At 45.9% G+C, this 15,313-nt stretch overlaps 1 protein-coding gene across 6 annotated transcripts in view; it reads left to right on the top strand.

The window, feature by feature from the left end:
• rerea (arginine-glutamic acid dipeptide (RE) repeats a) overlaps positions 1-13,824 on the top strand; it is a 125,733-nt gene extending 111,909 nt beyond the window's left edge. For 2 of the 6 annotated variants that reach the window (XM_080733525.1, XM_080733527.1), the window contains 11 exons: positions 2,644-2,806; positions 2,920-3,012; positions 5,511-5,710; positions 5,868-6,029; positions 6,555-6,668; positions 6,773-8,241; positions 8,804-9,026; positions 9,383-10,100; positions 10,402-10,539; positions 10,648-10,825; positions 11,578-13,824. In XM_080733525.1, the coding sequence (XP_080589651.1) occupies positions 2,644-2,806; positions 2,920-3,012; positions 5,511-5,710; positions 5,868-6,029; positions 6,555-6,668; positions 6,773-8,241; positions 8,804-9,026; positions 9,383-10,100; positions 10,402-10,539; positions 10,648-10,825; positions 11,578-11,611 (3,492 nt within the window). In that variant the 3' untranslated portion in view covers positions 11,612-13,824. Of the gene's footprint in view, positions 1-2,643; positions 2,807-2,919; positions 3,013-5,510; positions 5,711-5,867; positions 6,030-6,554; positions 6,669-6,772; positions 8,242-8,803; positions 9,027-9,382; positions 10,101-10,374; positions 10,826-11,577 lie in introns of all 6 variants that reach the window. The other 4 variants (XM_080733524.1, XM_080733528.1, XM_080733523.1 and 1 more) reach the window with 2 other exon arrangements.
• Positions 13,825-15,313: the final 1,489 nt, after the last annotated feature.

The following is a 15,313-nucleotide window of genomic DNA, read 5'->3' as shown; positions in this document are numbered from 1 at the left end:
TGTCAGCTTTATTTTCCCACAGTATCGTCTCACTTTTATTTCACAGTAAAATCAAAAGTGTTCATTCAACACTGATTTTAATTATTGACCCCTAAGGATCCTCTTTCACATACTGTATTTCACGCGTGGCTCTCGCAAGCTCATCGGTGCACCTGTTAGTTCCCATTCAAAAGCTCAAGTTAATGTTTTCATTAGTCGCTGCCTAATATAATGGCACTTGACATGGTGTAAGTGATGGAGGGGCAGGGTGACCTTTCCCCGCTATCTTGCCAAGCTGTTGTTGAGGCCGTGTGGTTGTCAGCCTGCCACAGGGAGGCAGAGAGGCACTGCTGAGAACAGTCATTAAGCACGGAGCAAAGCCAGCGCTCGGCACCGCTCGCCACTTTTGATCTGCACATTTCAATTAGATTTCACATCAGGACGCCTGCCTTCTCTCACTCAGCACCTGCGCCCTGCCCGCCCGCCTGTCTGGATGGCAGGCAGACTGGCTGGCCCGCCAAGCTGGAGAAGGAAGCAAGAGGAGATGTAAAATAATAAATTAAATGTTCTCTACCTGCTCTGACATGGATGCACAAACGCACGTTGACTTTTAATGAATCATTAGTACTGTAGCTGTTGGGTGAAGTGTTGTTTTCTCTGTGTGAAAGTCTTTTGAAGTGGAACCAAATACATTTTGCCTTTTGCTGGAAACCCAGTTCCACTAATGGAAACTGCTTCGCTCCCACTTCATCCAACTGGTCTTTATGTTAAGCGTAATTATTTTTGGTTGTGCACTGGTGTTGTGCCAAAGATAACAGATCTGCAAGCTCACAACTTGCTGCAGTGCTCCCCCAGCATGACATATTGTGGCTTGTATATCTGCTCTTTTGAGTGTGTGACACCCAAACGCAAATAAGTATAATTAATTTGTCCACTGTGTAACAGTGGTTTTCCTCTTGTGAGCTCCCACTCACAAGGCATGTGGATTCCATCCCACTATTCCAGATGTGCTCAACTGCGTAAGTCCTTGGTTCTCTGAGAGCTAAGCACCACTGGGGGGTTTGGGCTAGCTTTATGCTGAAGCAATGGCTTTGCCCAGAACAGCACCTTAATTTACCTGCTATTTGAGAAGGTTTCGTTGAGGTACAACGCCCTCAGTAAATGTTCCCAGCACTGCTATGGTTGATAACATGGGTGGATATGAATATCCCCTCAGAGCTACATGAAGGGGGAATCTTATTAAACTGGCCTAAGCCAACGGGGTTGAGCTCTTTCTGCCAATCAAAGCAGTCACTGAGAAAGAACTTAACTTACTTAACTTGCTCCTTAATGTCAGATATTTACAAGGATTGTAGATAAAAAGAACAACCACGTGATCACTGGCCAGTGTTTTCTCACAGCAAACATGGTAGGGCCAACTAGCCTGAAATGCTATTATATTTGTCCAGATAAGGACAACAGTGTACTGTGTGTGTGTGTGTGTGTGTGTGTGTGTGTGTGTGTGTGTGTGTGTGTGTGTGTGTGTGTGTGTGTGTGTGTGTGTGTGTGTGTGTGTGTGTGTGTGTGTGTTCTTTTTATTTATGATTTATTTTTGCTCTTTTCTTATCACATGTACTGTATATGCGCTTATAAGATACCTTTTCTTCTGTTCAGAGCAAATAGACTTTTTACAGCCACATCAAAGCTGATGCTGTCAGTTGTGCTGTTGGATAATCTTCACTAAAATATGTTAAGCCATTTCTGCAAAGCCGTTAACATGTTGTAGAGACCAGTGTATGTACTAATTTATGTCAGGTTGCCCAGCCAAAGCACAAGGAAGGAAAACAATCAATAGCCATTAAACCCGGAGAGCAGCAGTTTAACAGACCTTAGATAGTAGATGAGTGTCCTCTGGGCCTTAAAGATTACAGGTGACTTACAGCTCATCCAACAATCACACTAACCCCTTCATGAATTCATTATAGATCTGTTGGAAGACCACTAACAAATGAGAGTTCATGGTGTGGGAGAGAAAGCAACGCAAGCCCCACAGGAAACTAGATAATTGCCCCGACTCCCGTCGCCAATTTTCAAGGCTTGTGTATTATTTTGAGTGTGGCCGGAAAGCGGCTGTTAATTTGCGCAGGCTGCCTCAGCAAAGTGCTTTCTGATCCATGATTGCATGTGTTAATGTTTCAGTTGGATATTGATTTCCTGGCGGCCTTTTGTGCACTGGATTTATCCGCCTGGCTCGCTGGCAAGCGCACCCCTCCGAATGTTTGATTAAAGTTCAATTGACTCTTCCAGTGAAGGGGCGAGGAGCCATTTCACTCCCTATTTGTAGCGCCAAAGCTCTCCCCGACATGTTCTTTTGTTCCTATTCAGCCGCCTGCCACCCAGGCAGCCACCAATGCACTGATCCTAATACCCCTGCATTCAGTGAGCCTCCTAGCCTAATCCTGGGACAGACACAGCCATAGCACAAACACACCCGGCCAGCTATAAAACCTGGCATGGACTGACACACTCTGACTTTTGAGATACTTCTAGGGCCACTAATGAAAATGTTCTGTATCTTTTTTTTAACCCTTTGATACTTTTACAACCTTATTAATGTATCTACATGCTGTTATCTGTGGTATTTCTTGCCAGTTTCCTTAACATCTACTCTTGTTGTTGTTGCAGGGGGAGCTAATAACCTTTTACTATTATTGGAAGAAGACCCCAGAGGCAGCCAGCTCGCGAGCTCACCGCCGACACCGCCGCCAGCCCGTCTTCCGTCGCATCAAGACACGAACCGCCACCACTCCTGTCAACACTCCGTCACGACCACCTTCCAGCGAGTTCTGTACGTATTCGAGACGCCACACCCCATATTTGATGGGTCAGAGCTGGGATGTGATCTTAAATCCATGTTTATGTGTTTTTAAATGTGCATTTTCTTTTGCTGTGCTCTTCCAGTGGACCTCAGTTCAGCCAGTGAAGATGATTTTGACAGCGAAGATAGTGAGCAGGAGCTGAAGGGCTACGCCTGCCGCCACTGTTTCACCACCAGTAAGAGAAAATATATTTATTTTTGACGCAAACATTTAAATAGGTTTTGGGGTCATCATGCGTGCTCAACCAGTAATGCGTTGATCACATTATGGCTCTATCCTAAAATCTAATTTCTTGGCACAACATGAAAATTGTGGTCAGTCACTCAGTGTGTGTAATGAATGGCTCTGAACACATGTTGCCACCCTGTTTATTCTCACTCTACTATGTAATAGAGCAGACACATTTAAGGAATATTCTGGCTAAAGTATGTTGAAACACGTGTAGGGTAGTATCACACAGACCTGCATGTCTGCTCATGTTGTGATGGGGATCAGTTTGAGACCAGCATCCCACAGAGCTGTCTGACAGATGGGCATCAGAGGATGTCAGGACTAATTTGATCAAATCAGACATGAGCCCACAGCCCGTTCACTCTCTCCACCTCATTATCCTTCCCTTCTCTCAAACGCAGCTGCCTCCTATTGCCAAACCCCACTCTCCCATCAGATTATGCTTAACGTGATTGCCACCAAGACAAGGGTGGCTAATAACCAGGGCTGTGTTGTACTAACTTTCTGGTCTTGGGTGTGATACCTGAGGATATGACATATGGTGATAATGAATGATTACGGTATGCAGTGTAAGGACAGAGTACCTGCTGATATACTGTTATTCACTGTGCTCACAATAAACTTCTTTTTGATGTCGAAAATAACATATGTTCACTGTGATTTTGCTATGGATTTGAAAACGTCTTATTAGTATTTGAAGATAAATTTACTTTATCCCCGATAGCAACAATATTGCTGTTCGTGTGAAAACTTGTATTGTTTCTATTCTATAAGTCTGGTCAATAATATTTGATACTTTTTGATGTCAAAGATAATTAGTGTAGGGGCGCCCGCTGGCCTACTGGTTCAGGCGCATACCACTTAGGCATTGCCACATAGGCATGGATGCCTGGCGGCGTCGCCGGTTTGATTCCCGATCCGGACGACCATTGCAGCGTGTCACTCCCCATCTCTCCCCCCATTTTCCTATCGATCTACTGTCCTGTCAAATAAAGGCATAAAAGGCCCCAAAAAACAAATCTTAACCCTTTTAGTGCCTATCCCGAACTAGTTCGGGATATTCGGGATCAAAAACAATTTTTTATTTGCTATTTTACTTACCCCGAGCTGCTTGGAGCAACGTGGGTGGTCCCGGCTCGCCCAGCGCTCACCAACGAGAGACGCTAGATGCTCCGACGATTTATTCCATTGAAAATGGTTTAAAATAAAGTTTAGACCCCCCCCAATGTTCACCAAATGTTCATTGTAGGCGGCGCGACGTATTCCAGGGTGCCTATCCCGAACATGTCCGGGATATTTAATAAAATGAATTATTTTATCGGAGGCCTCAACGAAGCCCCGGTCTAGACGTCCATCCTTGGCCGGGACTTAGACTCGGCCATCCACGGGCCGTATTCGCGCTAACGGCCAAATCGCGCCGCCCACTCCAATAATAAATCACATCTTTAGACAGGATTTTCTCCGGATTGTGTCCCCAGACCCAATGAGAAAGTTTTTTGCGACTGAAATAGCTTTAGGACGGGCTTCTAAATGGGTTAGCATTTTGGCTACGTGTCAGCTAGCTTCCTCCTCTGGACACCCATAGGATTGACGGAGAGGGTCGACGAAAGCTATAAAGAAGGTCAATGGAGAAATTTCTGGCACTCTAGCACCCCTTGTGGCCGGATGGCACTGTATGAGTTAAAAAATAAAATAAAATAAAATAAAAGATAATTAGTGTGGTTGAATGGGAACTCCTATAGAAGTATTTTTCTCTCTGAAACTGTAAGGGCTACAATTACCGCACTTGGTAGATGTTCAGTCCAGAGGCTTAGGCAGGAAAAACAATACATACACCAGTCTGCCTCATGGTGGCGCTATAATGGCCGACTTTACACTTTAGCCTATAACTCTTGAACTGTAGGTCGTAGAATCTGGATTCCTTGGATCACAACTCCACTCCCTACACAGAATTTTGATTGTCCATACATTCGGCCTAATTGGCTTCTGAAGTTAATGGGGCCTATATTACCAAAAATGCCAAACATCATGAATAAAACGCCCAATAAACTCCAAATTTGAATCTCATGTTGAGTGATAATTGAATTGTCTTGGATATATTTGGGAGGAACATATTTCTTAAAAACAAAATGCCACAGGAACCGATCAGCACCAAATTTGAATGGCATGTTGCTTGTCTTCTAACACAATATCTCCCAGTGGATTCCTCGGGTCCCAACAGCATGGGTGTGATCAAGGCAACCACACTTGCAATTTCCCAAAATTGCTCCTTTCTAGTTGAACTTTATTCAATCAATTCACTGTCCGCATTCTACAAATCTGAATAATTACACATGGTATCTGTTGTCAGATTCAATAATACATGACTGTGAAAACTACATCTATTGTTTTTCACTCTTCTGCTGGTATCTCACCATTAGCCTTGCCGTCCCTTTTCCTCAGACTCCAAGGACTGGCACCACGGGGGCCGGGAGAACATCTTGCTGTGTACAGACTGTCGCATCCATTTCAAGAAGTACGGTGAGCTGCCCCCCATCGAGAAGCCTGTGGACCCTCCGCCATTTATGTTCAAACCTGTCAAAGAGGAAGAAGATGGACTCAGCGGGAAGCATAGCATGAGGACCCGACGAAACCGAGGCTCGGTGCGTTTGCATGCTTAACTCTCCTCCCCTTTATATATAAAAATAATAATAATACTTATTTTAAATAAAAGCTAATCTCTATCTCTATTCTTCTCACAAACACAAAATGGGTACACTTGTTGTTCTGACTCATGTTGACCCTATCTTGCCATTTCAGATGTCAACGCTACGTAGTGGTCGTAAGAAGCAGACGGCCAGTCCTGATGGCCGAGCCTCACCCACCAATGAGGACCTGCGCTCCAGTGGGCGCACCTCGCCCAGCGCAGCAAGCACAGACAGCACCGACAGCAAGACGGACTCCATGAAGAAACCCGCAAAGGTACACATGGCCCGGGCTGCTGCCCCTTGAGCATCGTTAAATAACTATTATTGTTGATGTCTTTTTGTAGGCCGGCCCAGAACTTGCCTCCATCCATAAGGTTCCCATGGTAGATTTCCTGTGAAATTTCTGTATAGGATTTTTGATAAATTAAGAAAATGATCTTTTTGGCTAATTAAGGCTTATTATATTTGCAGTTGCACATTTTGTTCAACAAGATCATATCCACAAATCAACACATTTTTAATGGATTTTTAACCACACAGCCAATTAATTTAAGTAAAAGAAATGTATATAATTAAAAAGCATGTAATGGCTTTGAAATTCATGGCCACTATTAATGGCCATAATTCATAGAACAGAACAAACCCATTAGGGCTATGTTAAACAAGGTAAAAATCATTGGACATTGTGGCGAGGGAACCCATTACAATCTCACTTCCGGGACTAAAACTATTTGAAACGAGTCAGATGAAGTTATTACACTATGCTATAATGTCTCTTCCATCTCTTCTTTTCATACAGAAAATTAAGGATGAGGCTCCCTCACCTATGAAGAGTGCCAAACGCCAACGAGACAAAGGTGCATCGGACACAGAAGAGCCCGAAAGGGCTAATGCCAAAAAGTCCAAGACACAGGTGAGAATCATGGCTTTGTTTGTTTGTGTGTGTGTGCATGTTTCTATAATTATTCATAGGAAGTTAGTAAAACACTTACCCTTCTGTTTCCGCCGTCCACCAAGGAGCTCCACCGGCCGGACTCGCCGTCAGAATGCGAAGGCGAGGGTGAGGGTGAGGGTGAAGGCGAGGGCGAGAGCTCTGATGGACGCAGCATCAACGAGGAGCTGAGCAGCGACCCCAAGGACATTGACCAGGACAACCGTAGCTCCTCACCCAGCATCCCCAGCCCCCGCGATAACGAGAGTGACTCTGACTCGTCTGCCCAGCAGCAACAGCTCTTGCAGGGACAGCATCCCCCAGTCATCCAGTGTCAGCCGGGGACCTCTGCCTCCTCCTCGGCCCCAACCCCGCCCACGTCCTCGGCCCCTCTGCTGCCCCCACAGGTTTCCCAGACAGTGGCCCCTGCGCCTCTACCTCCCCAGCCGCTGCCGCTGCCCCAGGCCAGCCCGCTGTCTCTCATCCAGTCAGGAGCGTCCCTCCACCCTCAACGGTTACCCTCGCCACATTCACCTCTCACTCAGGCTCCGCCTCCTGGGCCGCAAGGCCCGCCCCAGTCATTACCAAGTTCACATCACGGCCCCATGCCTCCCATGCCCCCCATGCCCCATCCGCTGCAGGGAGGCCCCTCACACATGCCTCACCCTCACTCCATGCCTCCTCAGGGCTTCCCCATGGGGCAGTCTCAGGTCCCGCCTGCGTCGATCCCTGGCCAGCCACAGCCAAGGCCACACACTCCTCCCTCGCAGTCACAGTCATCTTCCCAGAGTACAGTTCAACCTCCAAGGGAGCAGCCCCTGCCTCCCGCCCCTATGTCCATGCCTCACATCAAGCCCCCACCCACCACGCCCATCCCACAGATGCCCAATCCACAGTCCCACAAACACCCTCCACACCTATCTGCACCGCCGTTTCCTCAGATGCCTTCCAATCTCCCTCCACCGCCTGCCCTCAAGCCTCTCAGCTCTTTATCCACCCACCATCCTCCATCGGCGCACCCACCTCCACTTCAGCTCATGCCCCAGGGGCAACAGCTTCAGCCTCCCCCAGCCCAGCCCCCAGTCCTCACCCAGTCCCAAACGCTCCCCCCATCGTCCAGCCATCAGCCTCCCCCAGCTCCCCCTCTACCTCCCTCCGCAGTGTCCTCGCACCCCAATGGGTCGCACCCCAATGGGTCGCACCCCAATGGGTCGCACTCCAATGGGTCGCACCCCAATGGGCCGCCACAGCCTCCGTTCCCCCCTCACCCCTTCAACGCTGTTCTACCTCCAAGTGGCCCTCCCCCTTCTTCGTCATGCAACTCCATGCAAGGCTTACCGCCCCCCTCCTCCTCCTCAGCTCCCTCCTCCTCCATATCCATGCCACTCCCGGCCTCAGTCTCCTGTGTACCGGGTCCCTCACTCCCACCTGTTCACATCAAAGAAGAGCCTCCGGATGAGATGGAGGAGCCAGAAAGCCCCCCACCTCCACAGAGAAGCCCTTCCCCCGAGCCCACCGTGGTCAACACTCCCAGCCATGCCAGCCAATCAGCACGGTATGAACACTAAAACACAAAACTTCCACTCTCCGCAGTATCAGTAAATAAAAACTGCTGTGCTTAAAACAGTCTGGTCTGGCCATGCTGATTAGCCTTCCAACACTTAACAACACAGACTCACATCTCAGTTAGAACGGAAGCCTTTCATGTAGGAAGCAAATTGAATGTCCGCAGCCAAACAGGCATTGAAAGCACCGATTAGCCTTGGGCTGTAAGTGGCTGATGGTTTGGAATTATCCACAGTGGAGAGCAGAGAGATTAATTACAGCAAGATGTGAGTGAACCAAGCCATCTGAATATAAGTATCTGGAGTTGCCTTTGCTTAAGTGACTCTCAGGCTGCCAATGAATAGCAATGTGGCTCTTCATACATAATTTGTCATAGCAACAAAAGTGAACATCAAGGGAGTTGTTTCCTTTTGAATTCCCTTTCGAAATGGCAAACATCCCACAGGCCACCAACCTTTCATTTAGAGTAGTAGGCTTTGTCCATATGTAAAATGCTGATCAGCAGACTGATGACTGCATGCTTTATGTTTGTCAAACCATTCTGACTGTAGGTTCTACAAACATCTGGACCGGGGGTACAACTCGTGTGCCAGGACAGACTTCTACTTCACTCCGCTGGCTTCATCCAAACTGGCCAAGAAACGAGAAGAGGCTCTGGAGAAGGCCAAGAGAGAGGCCGAGCAGAAAGCCAGGGAAGAGAAGGAGAAGGAGAGGGAGAGAGAAAAAGAGCGAGAAAGAGAACGGGAACGAGAAAAGGAAGCGGAGAGAGCGGCGGTGAGTTTTTTTGGGGTTAAATGAATGTCCTCTTATTATATTATATATATTATATTTGTCTGAGTGTGTTACTTAAAGCTCTATTATGTAATTTGAATGAATACATTTTTAGTTTGTAACTCCACCATATAGCTTATATATATAATTATACAATTTAGGTGGTTGTATTTGGTCTCCCTGCTCTTCTATTGAGACATTTAAATCCTGTGTCTAGGTTGGACATAATAGAGCAAGTAGGCAGGCTCTATTAGTTCAGTGGTAAAGAATGTCAGCACAGGAGACCCGGGTTCAAATCCGGGGTAGAACAGGAAAGTTACGTAGTGCAGCTTTAATATACCATATCTTTCCCAACACAGAAAGCCAGTTCGTCCCACGAGGGCAGAATGGGCGACCCCCAGATGGGAGGGCCCGCTCACATGCGCCCACCCTTCGACGGCCCCCCCACCACCATTGCTGCCGTGCCACCCTACATCGGCCCCGACACCCCCGCCCTGCGCACCCTCAGCGAGTACGCCCGCCCTCACGTCATGTCCCCAACAAATCGCAACCATCCGTTCTTCGTCTCGCTCAACCCTGGGGACCCGTTGCTGGCTTACCACATGCCGGGCCTGTACAACGCAGACCCGGGCATGCGTGAGCGTGAACTGCGGGAGAGGGAGATGCGGGAGAGGGAGATCCGCGAGAGGGAACTGCGAGAGAGGATGAAGCCAGGCTTCGAGGTCAAGCCTCCGGAGATGGACGGCATGCACCCTTCCACGAACCCCATGGAGCACTTTGCCCGTCACGGAGCCATCACGTTGCCACCTATGGCTGGCCCGCACCCCTTCGCCTCTTTCCACCCGGGCCTAAACCCTCTGGAGCGTGAGCGGCTCGCACTAGGAGGGCCTCAGCTGCGGCCGGAGATGAGCTACCCAGAGAGGCTGGCTGCCGAGAGGCTCCACGCCGAGAGGATGGCCCAGGTGGCCAACGACCCCATCGCTCGCCTGCAGATGTTCAACGTCACGCCACATCACCACCAGCACTCGCATATCCACTCACACCTCCATCTGCACCAGCAAGACCCTCTGCACCAAGGTGAGAGAAGTCCCTACTCATATGCACCCACACTTATGTTATCAGTACTTCAGTGATGGCTTTGAAATATTCATCTTATTTGTAACAAATGTAATTTATCTTTGCAACAAATCGTCAGATTTCTTTTAAATCTTTACATTAAATTGTACATTGCAAAACTCTTATTCTAAGAGCTGTATTAAGTCAACACATGCCACTTGCCATTGTTGTGTCTCTTTCTGTGATGTGATGATATTTATGTGTGCCCTGAAATTAAAATACTAAACCCCAGTAGGTGGTGAATGTCTTGTGTGTCCTCCAGGTTCAGGGGGCCACCCGTTAGACCCCCTGGGGGGTGGACCTCACTTGGCCCGATTCCCCTACCCACACGGTGCCATCCCCAACGCGCTGCTCAGCCAGCAGCAACACGAACATGAGATGCTACGCCACCCTGTCTTCGGTAGGCCCTCAAACAGTAATATTAAACCAGTCTGTCCAATTTATTTGGATATAATTAGCCATGCTATTCCATGGCTAACTTGTGTGTGTGTATGTGTGTACTTTCCAGGTACTCCATACCCACGGGACCTACCAGCAGGTCTTCAGCCAATGTCAGCAGCCCACCAGCTCCAGGCCATGCATGCACAGTCAGCTGAGCTACAGAGGCTGGCCATGGAACAGCAGTGGCTTCATGGACACCACCATATGCATGGAGGACCTCTGCCTGGCCAGGAGGACTACTACAGGTCAGATGATGAGCAGCTTGTGCAAAAACCCTGTGCAAAAGACAAAATATATATTCTTTTATTATATTTATTAGGGGTGTAACAATATAGTAACTGTATCGAAATATTGTTTTTAACTTCGAAGTATATCGAAATGAAAACAGCTAAAATCGAATCGTATTGTTTTATTTGGTATCGTATCGAATTGGCAGTGCAAAGAATTGATTGTATCGATACTACCTACTTGTGCATTGTATTTAGCATTTTTAAGAAGAAAAAATGAAAAGGAGGGGTTTAATTACTTTTCCTTTCCATATAGCTACACTGGTCTATCGATAAATGTGTGTAATCTCTGGGTTCATGTCAAGGTGCAGGTTTGTCAATATACAATGTGCATGTATTTGGCAGATAATCACTGTGTTTACTTATTTATATCCATAATACATGTTTCCCTTAAAAACCTGCACTATCCACACCTTTCACACAGATTTAATTTATTTGCTAAATAGTTACTATATCGATTTTAAATCATTGAATCGAATCGTATCGTATCGCCAGGAAATGAACCAATATCGTCCATGTATCGTATCGTCAACCATGTATCGTGATTTGTATCGAATCGCTATTAAAATGTATCGTTGAACCCCTAATATTTATATTTCAACAGTAGGGTGGCCTATTACTCTGTGATGACACTGTGTATTGTCACGTTAACACTGATGAATTCTCGGATATTAATGTCGACATTGCGTTTCTCCTTGTTGTTGTTCCAGCCGGCTGAAGAAGGAGAGCGACAAGCAGTTGTAACCAGCCGAGGGGAGGCGGAGCTTCACAGGTGCACACAGGAAGTTGTTACAAAGACGGTCTTTGCAGAGGCACTCGGAAAGGTCCTCAGAACAATTTCAGTTTTGCCGAACCGAAAAGGACGTCACAAATTCTTCTTTTTTTGTTTTGTTCCTATCATGGACTTCTTTTTATTATAATAATAATTATTATTTTTGAAGACATTGACTTTCTTTGGTATATAGCCAGTAGTGACAACGTCCTCAAGACTCCTGCATGTCAAGCTTCCCTGACGTTTTTTTGTAGGTGCTAGAACAAGACACTGTGCTTATCGAAACGACAACGAAAAAGACCGGTTGGACCGTTTTAAGGAAAAATTACAAGTGCTATCTTAAATTCAACATTTATTTTAATACATTGTTGGAGGTTTTTTCATAATTTTAAAGAGAAGCTGCAGCATGGCGTTTTTGAGTCTGTAAATAGTATATATAAACATATAATTATTATTATAATTATTATTATTACTAGGTGTGGACTCCGAACCAAGTCGTTTCAACCTCCAAAATATATTTGTTTCTTGTTTTTTTAAAAGCATTATCCCTTGTTTTAAGAGGGGAGCACCATGGCATTATGTGAGTGAGCAGTCAACAGTTTGTGAAAGTGTTGCAGTTCAGGTGTGGAGTTCCTCTTGGCATCGCTGTGTACACGTATTTTTTATTTTTTTCCTCTGTTAGCCCTTAAAGCTGTCGCATACACATCCCCTTCATCACATGCCTATGACAAGCCTCCAAAAGTTGAAATGTCTAAACTCAGCATTGAGGTAGTGATTTGTAACACTTGAAAAGGGTAAATAATTGAGTCACTGAGGCTTCTGTGGAGTGTGTAGTACCACACTTGAGCCATGGGGAAAATATATATATATTATGTATGTATTGCACTGAAAGAGTAATCGTTGAGCTCCATGAATTGGGTTTTTTAATCACTACACATAAAGATCAGTATTTAAGTCAGCAAATGAAGAAAAGTTTAATTAGAATTTTACAGAGTGAATTTAACCGTTTACAATTTCGACAGAACTTAAATCCGCTTAACGGTTTCACATTCTTTTAAATCTTATCGGAATGAAATGAAATGAATTGTATTATCAACTGTATTGGGAGCCAAATTGGACTTTTAGATTGGTTTTGGTTTTAAATGTGTGAATGGCTGAATCCGTGCTAGAACAATGGAACAATGGCGTCCCCTTACTTTGACCTGGTTTCGCCATCCATCTTTTGTTTGTTTTTTTGCCAGGTCATTCCAAATCGACTGTAATAATGTTCACTGTGACACTACAGGGGACCCGCCTACATGTAATAACTGTGGAGAAGAGGATAGATGGTGGTGGGTTATGTTTCCCCCCATTGTTTTCCTCTTCCTCAGTTCCTTAGAGATACATACAGCCTCCTGGCTCCCAGGGACGATGTGTGTGCGTGTGTGCGCGCGCGTGTGTGCATGTATGTATGTGTGTGTGTGTGCGTGTGTGTGTGTGCCACTGACTGTTACGAGTAGTGTTCACCTGTCATGCCAGCGTATATGTTTTACTTCTCTCTGGTCTTGTGGCCGTGAGATGTGAACTCTTTGTTCCATGCACTAAAGACCTTCTGACTTTTCGTGGATACTGAGAAAACTGTGGCTAAATGTTTTTTTGTTTTTGTTTTTTTTACCTGATAAAACACAGGCTCTACATGTATTTAAAAGTGGTCATATCTTCCATTTGGGGTACCAGGTTTTAACATTTGACAACCATGTTGGATGCTTGCAACTTAATCCAAATTATGTCCCCTTAAAATAAGTCTTGCAAGCCCTGAGAGAAATCTGTCACTCCATCTCGCCATCTTCTGCCTGTCCCTGTCTCTCGCTTCTGATGTACTCCTCATTTGCTTTTGCCTTCTTTCCTGCCTTTTGGTCCCTATTTTGTGTCTCCAAAAACCTTTGATGTTAAGTGTTGTCAATGGTTTAGCTTCTTGTTTCAAAGCGGCAATAGCAGAATGTAAATTCTGACTGCTAAGATTTATATATATACTGGTATCTTGAAGCTTATTGTATATATTAGTAGTCGCCATGGGATGACACAATGTAAACAAAAAGTAGAAATAATAAGAAAAATTGTGAGTCCTGTGTTCTCTCCATTTGAGTATTTTGTAATTTTTTTGAAAAATTTGTGGAATTAAAATAAACGACTAAGTTACACCACACGATATGTGTTTGCTTAATCTATTCTATGCACAGCGTTGTGAACCATAAATCAGTTAAGTGTATTTTTTCAGAAAAGTCTTTCCCTATAAACTAAATGAATATATGATGTACTGCTGTATGGTCTTAGCCCTAGGTAGTGCATAGACTGCATACTACTTAATCTAGGCAGCCATGAGACACAATAATCCTGTTTCGAAGAGTAAACACTTTAAATCGCCCACTGACTGGAAAACACCAAGGAGACTGCGGATACATATTTTATACCTCAGTTCTCTCACGCCTGCAGAAATACAATTCTTCAGCTGAGTATTGGGACTATACTAGCAGAACTTTTTTGTTGACCAAAGGAAATATGTGACAAAAGGCATAAAGGATTGCTGTTATCACTCTTCAAATCTCCCATTTCTTACAGTTTTACAAATGCTGTGCTTTTGCGATGCCAGCCCAGCAGCTGCAGGTACTGAATCTCAGCTGAATATTGCCTGCCTGTTACGGTATAATAACATCAAAGCCTAGCTAAGCCAGAAGGAACACCTACTCAAGCTGAGATGCCTTGCTATCTGCAGAGCAGGGTTGTCATTTCATCCTCTGTGTGTGTGTGTGTGTGTGTGTGTGTGTGTGTGTGTGTGTGTGTGTGTGTGTGTGTGTGTGTGTGTGTGTGTGTGTGTGTGTGTGTGTGTGTGTGTGTGTGTGTGTGTGTGTGTGTGTGTGTGAGAAAGAGAGAGAGAGAGAGAGTGAGGGGGGGGTGTGATAGACCAGCAATCTGTGATGGTGTGCTGCAGCGATGGCTGTCATTTTGAGAGGGAGCTATTATTCCTGTGCTGCTCCCTGAAATGATGCCCTGTCCCCTGGAAAATCGAGGTTCCTCGGAAGCTCTGTGCCGGGGCTGTCATGCGACGGCATCCTTGTAAAAGGAGGTGCTGCTATGTTGTCGCTGGCTTGCCTCACCTCCCCATAAGACACAACAAGACGTCGGAACCGAGCAGCGCTGGGCTGGTTGAATAATTCATCCACCGATCCTCCTCCACACCAGCGATGGGAGCGACTGTGACTTGTGTCAACTCAAATCCTTCTCATAATGCTGTGTGTACGCCTCAGGCGGGCACACAAGGATATACAAGTCTCAAAAATCTGCTCCTCCCGTCTGAATACCAATATGTCTTGTGCTGTTCACAAGGAGGCTATTGTCTGCTGCATGCAAGCAATGTTGGACACAGAACCGCCACCACCACCACCTCCTCCTCCTCTCCCTCTATTTCTTGTCCTCCTCTCCATTCTTCCTTTCGCTCCACTGGGCCTGGCGCTGAGCGTTATTCTCAGTGGCAGAGTGGAGCCTACATGCTATTAGCTCGTTCAGTTGGAAGGTAGTGTTATTCCTTCAGTGGGTAGCTCGATGGCTGCCCTGTAGCCGAGCCAGGCCATGTTTATCTAAAAGGGGCTCTGTTGACATTCGGAGAACAAATCCTCTCCTCCGGTATGCACTGTACT

Source organism: Nannobrachium achirus (genome assembly GCF_963921795.1).
Source record: "Nannobrachium achirus genome assembly, chromosome: 9".
Lineage (NCBI taxonomy): Eukaryota > Metazoa > Chordata > Actinopteri > Myctophiformes > Myctophidae > Nannobrachium > Nannobrachium achirus.
This window is presented reverse-complemented; position numbering and strand designations above follow the sequence as displayed.